Consider the following 13,724-nt stretch of genomic DNA (forward strand, 5'->3'; position numbering starts at 1 on the left):
ATAATAATAGTAATAATAAAAATGATAATAATTATAAATTAATTAATTAAGAAACAAGATAGGAAAATTGGCACGGACTCTTTTAAAGATCTTTTATTTGAGACAGGAAATCTAAGTTTAAAGATCTTTTATTTGAGACAGGAAATCTAAGTTTAGATGGGTCAGCAGACATTTTATTTCTTGGATAATATAATTCATTGAACATTATGGAATTTTACGAAATGAAAAAAAATTTCCTGGTCAGAAGAAGAAACCACAATCTTTCATCAATGCTATCATATTGTAACCCAAATTCTCTCTCGTCTTTCAGTATAAACTTAAGGACTACTTGTACAGATTCAAACTGTGCTGATTTATTATAGGTTCATCTTGAAATGAATTCTTCCCCAACACAGATAAAGTGTTTAGTTGAGACCAGAATCTCTATTCTACACGCGCTTTTTTATTCAGTAATGCACCAATGTGCGCAACTTCTTTTGCGATATAGACGCCATGTTCCTTTAGGAAGACGAATACTTATAACCTGATGTTATAAAACGTAGCTATGTGCAGTCGTTAAGTATGTTATATAGGGAGTCCAACATTATCTAAAGGATCTTTCTGATGTGAAAACGAGGTTTTGTATTCACAACGGCTTTTGACATATGGTCGGGTATCTTTGAAAAAACTTCAAGCTCAAACTTGCACGAACCAAGGCGGTTTTATTACATCTTTATGGCAATATTATCATGTCAGTTATAGCGATATCGTAGTGGTTGTATCCAACTTTCACCCTCATGTCATCTCTTTCTTGCTGTGCTGTCCCGTTGTTCAGCTGACAGTCTCTTGTTAGCTTCCCGTAGTTGAAGGACTTACAATGACCGTTCACGGCGTTTCTGCAGTCCCTCATGCACTGTAAAGAGCTGCCCACTGACTCCACAGTGGTGATCTTGTGACCTTTCAACAAACGGTCAGCCCCAGAAGAAGTAAACATGACGTTGTTGATTCGGTCGGCAAAATCTGAAAGATAAGGGAAAAAATGGAAATGCAAATGGTGATAATTTTTAACTGACACCCAACGGAGTTTGGCGTATCTCTAGATCTGACAGTCCGAAGTATTGTGCTAAGCCGGTAACTGACAAACTCACCGATTACTAATAATTAATTGTGATTATATATCTAAAATATTTAATATAAAAAGGGTATATCAGCTATTTACATCTAGGCGAACGCGCTGGATAGCCTGACCGTTCCTGTGCAACAGAGGTCCGTCTTAATGAGGTAACTTTCGCGCAAACCGTTGACGTTTTAATCACACTTGGATCCTCATGTCCCTTTTAAAAGAAATGGAGCTCACTTCGCAATTTTAATAGACCTCAATGGAGTACCATGAATTTCCGAAAACAACAGTGTCTATCTGAATAAAGCTTTATCCATCTACTTGATTCAAGAGAACGCTCACGTTCTTACATGAAATTAATTGAAGTGGTCCTCACTCCTTAAATTTCCATGGAATTTTATGGAAATATACTAAGCAATTCCATGATGCCCCCAGGAATTCGTCTGAGTCGTTTTGTGCATTACCCTGAGCAGTTCCATGAAACTTTTTACCAGGAATTACATGAGGCTATTTCTTGGGAATAATCGTTACTATTCCTTTAAAAAGAAAAAGGAGTTTATTTTACAAACCTAAATTGTTTGTTGTGAAACAATATTGTCCAGGTATCATCGGATGGACTTCCCGCAACTTGTAAGCAAAGAAGTCCGAACATTTCTTTATTTGAACAGGCAGTGAATGATAACAGCAGTCGTTTCGAAAATTTATACAGACTTGACTATGAATAATCCCCATCTCTCTTGATGGATTTTGACCGTTCAACCAGCCAGGGGCTTTGACACCACATGTTTCTTCCGTGATACATGAACTTGTCATGGCTGCTCCTTTGTCTACCCGGAACCATTTCTCCTCGTAATATGCGTGGCTCTCATTTAAAGGAGGCCAAACACTCCAGGATTTCCATACGCTTCCCGATTCAGCTTTTAAATCGGAGCAAAGGGAACTTGGATCTAAGATCAATTTAAAATGCAGCTCGTTAAGATACAAATTACTTAATGAACACTTTCATTGTAACCGAGGCACCGAGCTTAAGATTTTTCATATCTTCCTGTTTTTGCTTCACCTGCTTATCACAACAATATTCTAGCGTTAGGTCAGTGAACGCTTCATATGAGCCCCACATGTCATTATTTGGCCAATGTTACTGATGGATCAGCCTTTACTTTATCAGCCTTTACTTTATCAGCCTTTACTTTAGCAGCCTTTATTTTATCAGCCTTTACTTTATCAGCCTTTACTTTATCAGCCTTTACTTTATCAGCCTTTACTTTATCAGCCTTTACTTTATCAGCCTTTACTTTATCAGCCTTTACTTTATTAGCCTTTACTTTATCAGCCTTTACTGATGGGTGATTGCCCACTCTTGATAAATCTTTAATTTAGCTAATCTAAAATGGTAAGGCCTATTTTGATCATTTACGAAAAAATCTTACAGTTCCTCACTCCATTTCCGACATTTTCAGTTTCACGTATCGTAGTGTATTAAATAGTAAAAGACTTGCCCTCCACTGTCAAAGTGACGTTGTAGGACGCTTGGATATCCCCTGCCTCGTTGATTATTTCACAAGTGTATGTTCCTTCATCAGATGGCTGAACGGAGCCGATAAGCAGGCTCGTGCCATATCCAGCGCCGCTCTCTTGAATTACAGTGCCATCTTTGCTCCAGCGCGCAGTTTTCCCTCTCAAAGTCCCGCAGTCTATTTCCATCGCCTCATCTATGTAAACACTTTGTTTGGCATCTGATCGTCCTGAGAGAAATTTAAAGAAAGTAATGTCGAAATGAATAAAAGTAATAAGAATTGTATTGGGAAATAACGTGCTGGAATTTAAAGAAAAAGATTTGTAATGACCGAGACGTTTCAGTGAGTCATTTATGACTTGTACCGCTAGAACATGTTTTGTAGTCGCGATATGAGAGCACATGGTCTATCTTTCGAAGTTTTAGCTTTTGCTATGATTGTTGCACGAGATTCCCTTTTGTATTAGCGGCACAAGGCACGAAAAAACTTGTAAGTATCGATCGGTTTATATTTAGCTTTCCTTTTATTTGTCCTTCGGTTGTTACTTCGCTTTGTTTAGCGGACTTATATCTTCAATTTCAGTGAATCGTTGTTCGTGTAATAAAAGAAGTTTGCAGTTCAACGCATCTCAGGTTTACCTTGCAAGCCGCCTTCTAGTAGCGGACATTGGGTTCCTACAAGATTGTTCCCATCTTAAAGAATGACGGAGATTTTCAGTGCTTTAAATATCAACTTCTTGCCGGTGAGGAAATTTTTGGAAAGCCTGGTAGAAGCGGAATCATCAATTTTTAGAGCTTGAACTGAGGACTTATGTTCCTAATATAATAGTCATATTGCAGTGCACCTTATTAAGAAAACACACCTGTAATGCGCGTTAGTAGACTAAGCCAAAGCTAAATTAAACATTACCTGTAGTGGAACATAATTGTTTGGCATCTTCAATCTCGCTTTCGGTCAGTGCTCGGTCGTAAAGCTGGAAACATGAAACTCTGCCTTTGAATCGGCCAGCTTCCCCAGGCATCCCTCCCATGGTAACATTCGCTTGTGTTGCCAGCTCAACAGGTGAGTCAATAACAGTTTTTTTATGAACGCTCCCATTTACCCAAAGGATGAACTCTCCACTGAAGTAATCGTAAGACGAGCCAATGAAATGCCACGTTTTTTGTTCAAGTGCGGACCCGGTGAGAACTTTCAACGTTTCTGATGGGGATTTCTGCAGGCTCACGAAGAAAGAGCCGCGTTCAGTGACCACGCATTGAACTCCAAAATAGCCAGATGCAAAATAATAGAAGATAGGACCTTTCGTCTTTTCGTGATAGATCCACACCAAAAACGTGAATGAATACCTTGTGTCGAGTCCTCCAGTATTTGTTAACGTGATAAAGCTTGTTTCCATTCCCCTGAACTTATAGGATCCTCCTTCACAACCATCAGGCCCTGGGGCTAATTCAACATTCGACGCTTCCCCTGGGGGGTTGTGGCTGTGACTTATATCTGCTGTCTCGTAATGTCCATTCAACGGGAAAAAGGCTACGGGTTCCAATGGAACTGAAAAAAGCAAGGACAAGATTGGTCTCGCGGTTTATGTCGTTAGCATTTAGTTTTTAATTCCTTGAAAGACCTAAGTTTAAAAATATTTCACCCTAAGGCTGAAAAATGAAACATACCGTCATCAGACGAAAATTATCAGTTCAAAAGACTAGCTGAAATAGCTTGCCCTTCACGCTTGAAAGGCCATTTTGTATGCCAATTATTCTCAAGATTTTCCGGTATAACTTGCTACACTACGTGTCGGAGCTTTTCCCACTGGATTTTCTGGTGCAATCTGCTACACTACGTGTAGGAGTTTTTCCCACTAGAAGGAAAACACTTTTTATTACAAACAAGAGATAATAAAGCTGTGATTAATGCTCAAAGTTATAAAGAAGTCCTTTTCAAACTATAAGTCTCAAGGTTTCTAGTCTTTCAAGAAAGATGGAATATGCATCTCGCACGTTGATTGGAACTTTTGTTCAAGATTAATTAACTGGAAGTCCGATAATTTTCGAATTTGCGGCTCAGTCTTGGCCATTGACAACCCTCTGGTTATTCCTGAAATATAGAAAGGTCTAGGTGTTACAATAATATAATTTGGATCACATAGGAAACTCAATGCCTTCGCTCGATCGTCTGTTTGTACTATCTACTTCAATACAAATGCAATATTTTTACATTAAATTTTAGGAACCGTGTTTAGGTCGGCAAAAGGTGGTTGAAAAAAGACCAACCTTTTCTGAAACAGAGCCCCCTAACAGCTTGTACTTCTCTTTCCGTCAAAGCTTTGTTGTACACTTGTAAGCAGGATATTCTCCCTTTAAAAAATCTCACATCTTCATCCTTCTTTCCCATTCTTATATTATTTTGAGTTCGCAGTTCAAAGTGACCAACATTTGCCATATCGTAAACTTTTCCCTCGATCCAAACTTTCTGAACGCCTGTGTCATAGTCATAAGAGAAACCGATAAAATTCCACGCATAATGCTTTAAAGATGTAGTTTGCACTGGTTTAAAAACTCCAAGTCTCTCCACCAATCTGATAAATAATACCTTGCCGAGAATCCACATATGAACACCATCGTTATCGGTTCCATAATTAACGATGGGACCGTCGACATTTTCTGGGAATACCCACACTAAAAGTGTCATGGAATATCGCATGTCCAATCCTCCATCGTTGGGAAACTCGATGTAGCTCGACGAATTACCAGAGAACCAGTACGAGCCATTTGGACGGCCAAAGGGACCTGGGGTGAACTGTAAATCGTGGGGAGTGCCTGGTTCATTTTGACTGGAACTAAGGTCTCGTGTCCCAAACTCGTCGTTTAGGGGGTACACTGCAAGTGAAACTGGAGGCTCTTAAAAGAAAAACAGATTACGCGCTTAATATAAAAGATTGAATCATAACTAGAATAATTCCAAGTTTATTCAGCATTATTTGTTTCTTTGTTTGTCAAATTACCATCGACATCTCTTAGCTTTGTTCTTCTGCCGTCATTGCCTTAGGAACAAAATTGGATGGTGCGGAATTCTAGAGCAACAGTTTAAAAACTCGAGCGCAAAAAATTTTATTTGAAAAGCACCTCAGCGGTTACTTCTTAGCCTCATTTCCAAAATCGAATGTAAAATACGCACCTATCTCAGGTTCCAGTTGACTCAGACATCTATTTGCTTACTAGTTAACGATACGGATCATGATAAGCCCGATAATTACATTGCTCGATTGTTGATGAGGGCGAATGATCTAGTCATTTCAATATAGATCTACCGCTCGTTCAAACAAAAAGACTGGCTCGTGTTTTCATTTCGTTTTGTTTACAACCATACACTGTTCAACTAATTACTCTACTTCCTGTCATGGAATAGATAGCGAGTAAATTAGCCAATCAGATTGTAGAAATTATTCTAGAATGCAGGTAGATTATATAACAAAAGTTTAATCGTATCTCTTTACCTGGAAAGCACCCGTAAAAGTCCACCCTAATAGAAATGTGATTGTACCACGTGATAGGATGAAGTCGAATATAGCGGGCCGTGATTGGTGGGTTCAAAACATGGCTCACCACAGTTCCCTCATCCGTGTTACCACTGAATACCTATTTGGAGGTGAGGTTAAGAAACATGCGGATCACCAAGATGAGAAAGTTTCCAAAAGTGAGCTCAGTCCTCGATTGAAGTAAGAATTAATTGTATCTGGCTGGTAACGGGCGTCAAAAAATTAAAAATCCTAGTCTCCCATCAGAAAGGAAACCTCTGGCCTTGAAAATTTCAAGTTTCAAGTTCTAAGTTTCGATTTCTCGTGTGGGAACACAGATTTAGTCTTCGCTGACACCTTTAACAAAACGAATTGCCTCTTTCTTTAAAGGAGTTGGCTAAGAAATGCTGATGACTCATAGCGGTGATGTAACATCGCTCACCCAAGCCTTTGTAATTCTGTCATGTAGAATCATGAAAAAATCCATGTACCGATCTGGAGTCGAGTGTCAGTTTGTGTAAATCTTGACAAAAAATATTGACTGTATACTCTGTACACTCTCAGAAAAATGGCAAACCACCAAAAACTAATTTTGAGAGAGAATCGAGTAAACCAACCGTTTGATTTGTATTCGTTTGATAGTGATGGAACACCAAGCCCTCAGCGCTGTAGCGCAAGGAATACGACGTCACCCACTGGTTATGATCTTGTCTCCCTTGGGTTGCCACACGTCTGATTACAACCCGCTGACCAAATTTCACTTGTAACCATTGATTTGGATCAATAACTTTTGCGCACCACCCTCCTACGCTGTTGGACGTAACGTGCCGGTGTAGCCTGTAACAGAAAGAGAAAATCAACCCAAGAGACTGTGAGCCTTAGTAAGTAGTAGTACTAGTAGTAGTTACGTGACTGTGAGCCTTATTTGGAGGCTAATTCCTCTAAAGCTGAATTTAGACTCGAGGTATCTGGCCTCTTAGTAAGGATATTAGGAAAACTGGGTTGAGACATCTTCAAGGAAGCAGAACTATCAAAGCAGTGCAATGGGTCTAAACGTGCTTTTTAGAACTAGTACATTTTCTACGCAAAGCAGAAACGTGAAAACTCCAAATCCGACAGAAAATTTTTCAAGTCTCTTCTTGGTACGCAGCGGGTTCAAATTCGAAATCTACCCCGTTGGACGCTGTGGGGGAAACCTGATACCTTTTACGAGCACTCAGGAAACTCTAGGGATGAACTTATGCTGAATTCAGCAAAAGTTACATCGTGATACGTGCGACTCACGTGTTAATAGTATGCTCGTGTAAGAAAGGAATGATCACCTCCCAGGTTGTCCACATAAGATAAATTTGTGAAACGTGACTGGTTATCCGCAGATCCTGGTGGGATCTTCGTAAACTTGAGTGATCTAAATATCATTGGTTTTCACGTGACGTGATCAGAATTGATAGATAAGAAATTGTCAATCTATTTGAGATTTTTTAGTTTAGTTAGTTATTAGAGCAGCTGAAGACTTATCTTTTCTACAAATTTAAGGTTTTTCGTCTTGTGATAAAGCAAGGTTGAATTTCTAATCTTTTGCGTGACATGATGTTAAAATCAGTGGCTGCCGAGGATGCTGTCACGCAGGTTAAAAAAGACTTACTTATCGGCCGAGATTCACAATCTAAACAGTTCTTGTATGAAAATATAAAAGTACTCACAAAGATGTTTATGAGCCCTCAGAAGATAACTGCCGGCTATTTATAACCAAACTCGATGAAGCATGTTTTGTTGGCCTCCAGCCGCCATATTTGTGCCCCTCAGAGAGACATAAACATGGCATCTCCGTACAAAGCCCTAAAAACTTTTTGTTAAAACATTTCTTCGAATATCTCCCACTCGAAACATCGCACAGACCTGAATCTTTGCGAGACTGTTTGAATGTTTATCTCCTTTATCTATTTGATTTTAGACTCAATCTGTTGAATGGTTTTGATCAAATGATGGTGTGACAGTGAAAACCGGCCATAAGATGATAATGGTAATTTAAAGAGAAAGGAGAGGGAGGTTTCTAGTTCAGACCCTGAGCAGGAAATCCTAGTGCAGACGTCTATATCTTTCCTTCTTTATGCTCTCATGTTTTATTTTGCACATCAAACCAGATCCCGTTGCATAGCACTATCTGACATACTACTGATCCAGTCAGGGCATACTAGACTTTATTACACGACTCGGGCAGTCAGAGGGCCAATAACTAAAATCAACCAATCAAAATGCTCTATTGCGGTCAATATTCTCTCAGTATTGGACCGGCACTGTCCCGAATGGTCCCGAATGATACCGCACTTGAATCCCTTTAAACTTCAGTCGTATAATAAATCTTTTATTAACCAAGCTTGCTCGGGACCGTACAGGAAGAATATCGGCGCTCGGTCTTTTTTGTACGGACCTCGCTGCACTCGGTCCGTACTGTCAAGACCTCGGGCCGATATTCTCCCAGTAAGGTCCTCGCGCTTGGTTAATAAGTTACATGTATCAGTTATTTTATCGAAACTCTTCAAACCTTGCATAGTGGGGCGCGCATCGATAATCATAAACTGATGATGCCGTGATGTCAGAATCAGGGATTTTTCTGGTTTCCATTCCGAGACTTTCCATACACACAGGGCCTGAGAGTGGAGTGAAACCTATTGTCGAGATAAAATAGCCATAAGTATCACATCAAAATTAGATACTCAAGATCTTATTTTGACTCAGTTGACAAAGTTACTTCAAATAACTTAAATGTTGTCAACAATAATTTCTAGAGATCAAAAGATAATGTCCATGTGACAGTGAGGAGATTTTATCGGAACAAAGGCTTCGCAGTGGAATTGGAAAAGCGTTTGATATAAAAACAAGTTTTGATCGTCTCTGCAGGTTAACTTCAGAAGAATTTGTTTTTTCATTTGTGCTGAATGACGTTTTCACAGTTGTCAACGTTCACATTGCTTTAGGTCCGTGGTTATGAAGCAGCTTTGAAAGGAAGAAACTGTATCGCTAGCTTACCTTCCTTGCAGCCGTAAAGCTCGAGTCTTAAGCAAGCGTGGTTATTCCATGTTACAGGAATAAGCCTCACAAAGCGAGCATAGAGGGGTGTGGTAAACTGATGGGTAACCACTGTTTCTCTGTCAACATTTCCAACAAATTCCTATCATGGATCAACCAACCAACAGACACATTATAATTTAGGCCTATGTAACCTTACTACTAAAATTATAACTTTCCACGTAGTACCCATGAAAATGCCAATTGAGGAGGTATCATAAAAAAAAAATGCCTAAACATGAGAAAATTCGGACAGCTTTTTATAAGACATTAATTCTAAAAAGTAAAGAACGACCCGTTACGTTCATTTAAACTACCCTGATGATTGTTTTTTACTCAATCTCAGTGCTTTTTTTTATGTTTGATTTTCAGTCTTATATGCCTGAACGTATCATGACTGATTATATCAGGAAAATTAATTAGCTAACGAGGGAATTCCGCGTTAAATTGCACACGAAAACTGATATCGCACGAATTTTCCTCGAATCGCATAATAAAATAAAAATAAGAAAAAAGGTAACACCAATAACATTGTTCGTTTATATCCTGAGCGCGAAACAAGAGAGGCGAAACAATATCACTTAGCCTCTCTTTCAACGCGCAATTCCCTGCTAAATACCTCGCTTCGTTGACCAATCAAAATGCGAGATTTTATTCAATTATGCCATTCTAAGGATAATACACTAGAACTCACTCTTACTAATTTGCAATTTTAATTTTAATATTCATTACTTAGTTCTCAACCTTTTTCCGACATTTAACCTCAGTGACATAACCTGATCAAGTGGTTCACAAAAGCCGCTCAGAGATTGTCCAAAACAGATTTTGTATGATTTAACCCACTGAGATCGGTCTTGTCTCCCTTGTGTAGCAATCGCTGTAATCTTCATTATCCTTTTTAAATTAACCTGTTGATGAAATTACGGAAATTTTGGATTAAAAAAGTGTTAGATGAAAAGGTCCGTCTGTTCAAGGAATGGGCCATGTTACGGTTGTATACTTAGTTGTCAAGCCTTTGATTTGGAGTGAGGCTGAAGGTGACCTTATTGTGATAGAGACCAGTATCTAGTTAGCATTAAAAAAGTAATTTACATTTAAAAAGCAGCAACGTTTGTACTACAACAAGGTCACCCTTAGCCTCACTCCAGTTCAAAGGCTTGGCAACCAATCATGCAACTGTAAAATAGGCTATTAAAAAGGGCTACGGGGAAGAGGATAACATAAAGAGGAGACGTAGAAAGAAGAAGAGAAGAGAAGACTTAAAGCAGGTGGAATAGGAATGTAGAAGAAGAGGCTGATGGAGATGACGGACAGGAATCGCGGACCCTAAAATTGTTCAAGATCTTACCGAGATTACTAAACGAGCCAATTAATAATAATTTAATTGATAATTAATAATTAATTAATTAATTAATAATTTAATTAATTTTAATTAATTATATCTCTTTAGCTCATCAAGGTAAATTCATCATAAAACTTGTAAACAAAGTACATTTTACCTGTAACCATTCGCCTGGAGAGTGGTACTTGACGCACCATGCGCCTGCGTGAGAAGCGGTCCGGACCAAGTTAAGTCTGGCATGTTCTGAACCATGATATGCGTTATACTGGGAAGATGCTGATATGTATAAACCAGGAATAGAATGGTCTCCAAGTCCCAGAGGTGAATCACAACTTCCTAAAAATAAATTAGCTTTTGTAATCATTACGGTGGCCAATTTACCATTTCAACTTTGTTGATATATCCAACTTATTTCGTTACTCCCACCGACGCAGCCCCAAACAGTTTCTTTCGAAACTATCAGCCTTTATTCCTGAAAATAAGAGGCGCACAATAAGGAATCCCATAAAAACATGCTGAGCCATTATAAAACACTGCGAACTAATCAAGTGATTTAGGAATTTTTAACTACGCTCATTTACAAAGCCGACCACAGTAGGATTAACCACGTAATGGTTCTTCCGCCATCAACTGGGTGTCCAGAAGTTTCTGAACAGAAGTTACCATGCTGTACACTTGGAATAACTTCGTGTAAAATGTAATTTGTAATAATGCTAATTAGCATAAATTAATATTTTGCCGGCACGTATCAAAGGAGTGGTGGCGGGTGCGAGGAGCGCGGAACGCGGAGAGTTATTATTCGTGGTTTGTAATTAAGGTCGTTCGTTAGGCGAGGCATTCTACGGGCAGCCTTTGCCGTGTTAAGTTGTTAGACTTCGTTTACATCTACATATTAACTTATTTATTTATTTATTACTTTATTTTTTCCTGAAATTTTGTACTATCTCATTAGATTTTTTTTTGAACTGTACTCGCATATTTTTCAGTAACTGTGTATAACATGTCATTCATAGAAAATTCTTAAACCCCGAGGGTGACTCCACTGCCATGGTAGTAGGCATTTATAGATTATGCTAGTAAAAGTGACATATTATGCTAGTAGCATTGCTTTTTTTTGGCCAAATTATGCTAACATTATGCTCTTTTTTCTAAATTATGCCACCGTTTTTTAAAATTATGCTCTTTGAAAAAATGCAAATAAGTCCAAAAAATATATTTTTTAACTAGAAGCCGTTCGTCTACAGGAAAGAAACGCAACAAATCCACAATGAATTTCAAATAAACATGTGGTTCAGGTTAGACCCGTGCTTCACAGTGAACTACAAATGCTACTAGTTTAACTAAAACTTTAAATATCGATTAAGATCACCAAGTGCTTGGTACTAGAGACAAAAAATTATCAAATAATGGCATCAAAAATGATCTGATAATTAAATGCGCAAATTATGCTAGCATTGCTACTTGGCAGAAATTATGCCAGTTTGCTCGAATTATGCCAAAAATTATGCTATCATAATCTATAAATGTCTACATGGTAGGGGGTACACGTTCCCCGTTTTTTCCACCTGATGGTTTTCATGAGTTTTCGTGTCCCGCTTTGGTGCATTTCATTTCCTTCAATCGTAAAAGAATTTTGTGAGCATATCAATTTGGTGTTAAATCAACGGTAAGGTGGCTTGACCGGCTTACGCGCCCAGATATTAACACTTTGTGTGCCCGGTTGAGAAGTGGAGGCAAAATAATTTTTAGCGTTTGTTCAAGGGAAACGGTGAGCGCAGTTCATACAAATTGTTTTGATTAAACTAGGAATATTAAATGCCCCTGAAGTGTCCCGATGGGAGTTTTGTGCCCCCTACAGTTGTTTTACGCAGTGAAATCTGGTTCGTTTAAATTTGGAGAAACCTTGCCTTGATACTTTGGCATCAGATCGTTAATCGTGATTCGATACCAAAATTTCTTTGATTAATCTAGAGCGCAGTTCATTGATGAATTTGTTTTATTTGTATCCCATTTCCACCTTGGTCAACATTTTATCATTGGTGTGGTTATTCTGTCTGAAAAACGATCGTACATTGTATTTCATGCAATGCTGTTTCCAATTTGACCCTGAATAACATGATTAAGTTGTAAAAGAAAATGAAAACGCAAACTCACCTTGAACGAACCAAACTCCGAAATGTTCCTTAAGGAGACAAACAAGGTATAGTTATTGACTGAATATGAAATCATTTAAAAGCAAGAGAAATAACTATGCATGGTTACAAACCTTTTGGATCCAGAACAGCAAAATGTACACAAAAACATTTTCTTTCATTCTCGTGAGACGGTTTGAACGCCAGAACAAATGGCGTCCTTCGGGATTAAGATCTTTTCCGAGTCTCTATATCTGGATAAATTATTTATCATAACGTTGGACAATGCGCTTTATAAAAGCGGTCTTCAAGCCAAATGATTTGTTTCGGTTTTAGTCAAAACGTATGCATTATGTATTACTATCATTTAAATCATAGCAACTAAAAAGCAATATTAGACAGTTTTACACAAGGCGGCTTTCGTCGAGTTGTCTCCTCGAACCTGACTTTTTAAGAATTATCATATGATTGGAGGTTTGTGTGATGATCTCTAGCGTGCACACTAAAACTGAAACCGAAGCATTTATTAGTTTTAAGACAATTAGTATGATGTCAAAACCGAACAGCAGCACGCACACAGCAGGATAGATTGCTTGTCAAAATTTGACTTTCTTTCGCCGTGTTTGGGATCTATCCTCTCTGGAAAGTTCATTCAGTAAAGCAATCTGTTGATTTGCATTTTCTGTGCTTTTAAAAAAGTCGTTGAGTTTAATGTAAGAAAGGAAAATAAAACTCTGAACACACTGATAAAAGAAGGTTTTCAGTAATCTTATAAGTTATCCTTTACAGAAACACAGCCAATTATTCATAATGAAATTTTCCAACGTTTTGGTTCTGTTCGAAGGTTAGCAATACAAAGAACTTTCTCAGCAGGGGAGGGGTTGTTTCCCCGGCATACATTGCAAGATACTTATTCATAATGAATAATATAATTATTATTCATAATTTTATTCATAATGAAATTTTCCAACGTTTTGGTTCTGTTCGAAGGTCAGCAATACAAAGAACTTTCTCAGCAGGGGAGGGGTTGTTTCCCCGGCATACATTGCAAGAT

At 38.3% G+C, this 13,724-nt stretch overlaps 1 protein-coding gene across 1 annotated transcript; it reads right to left on the bottom strand.

Moving 5' to 3' along the window:
* Positions 1-112: 112 nt before the first annotated feature.
* On the bottom strand, positions 113-13,161 carry LOC148743292 (uncharacterized). Its single transcript, XM_088725563.1, has 13 exons — positions 12,805-13,161; positions 12,693-12,720; positions 10,696-10,874; positions 9,973-10,104; positions 9,158-9,299; positions 8,673-8,796; positions 6,745-6,964; positions 6,107-6,248; positions 4,884-5,510; positions 3,526-4,164; positions 2,599-2,844; positions 1,669-2,046; positions 113-999 (listed from the first exon to the last, which is right to left on the bottom strand). Exons 1-13 carry the CDS (start codon positions 12,850-12,852, stop codon positions 713-715), a joined length of 3,192 nt encoding a protein of 1,063 aa, XP_088581689.1. The 5' UTR covers positions 12,853-13,161; the 3' UTR covers positions 113-712.
* Positions 13,162-13,724: the final 563 nt, after the last annotated feature.

This window comes from Stylophora pistillata, chromosome 1, assembly GCF_964205215.1.
Source record: "Stylophora pistillata chromosome 1, jaStyPist1.2, whole genome shotgun sequence".
NCBI lineage: Eukaryota > Metazoa > Cnidaria > Anthozoa > Scleractinia > Pocilloporidae > Stylophora > Stylophora pistillata.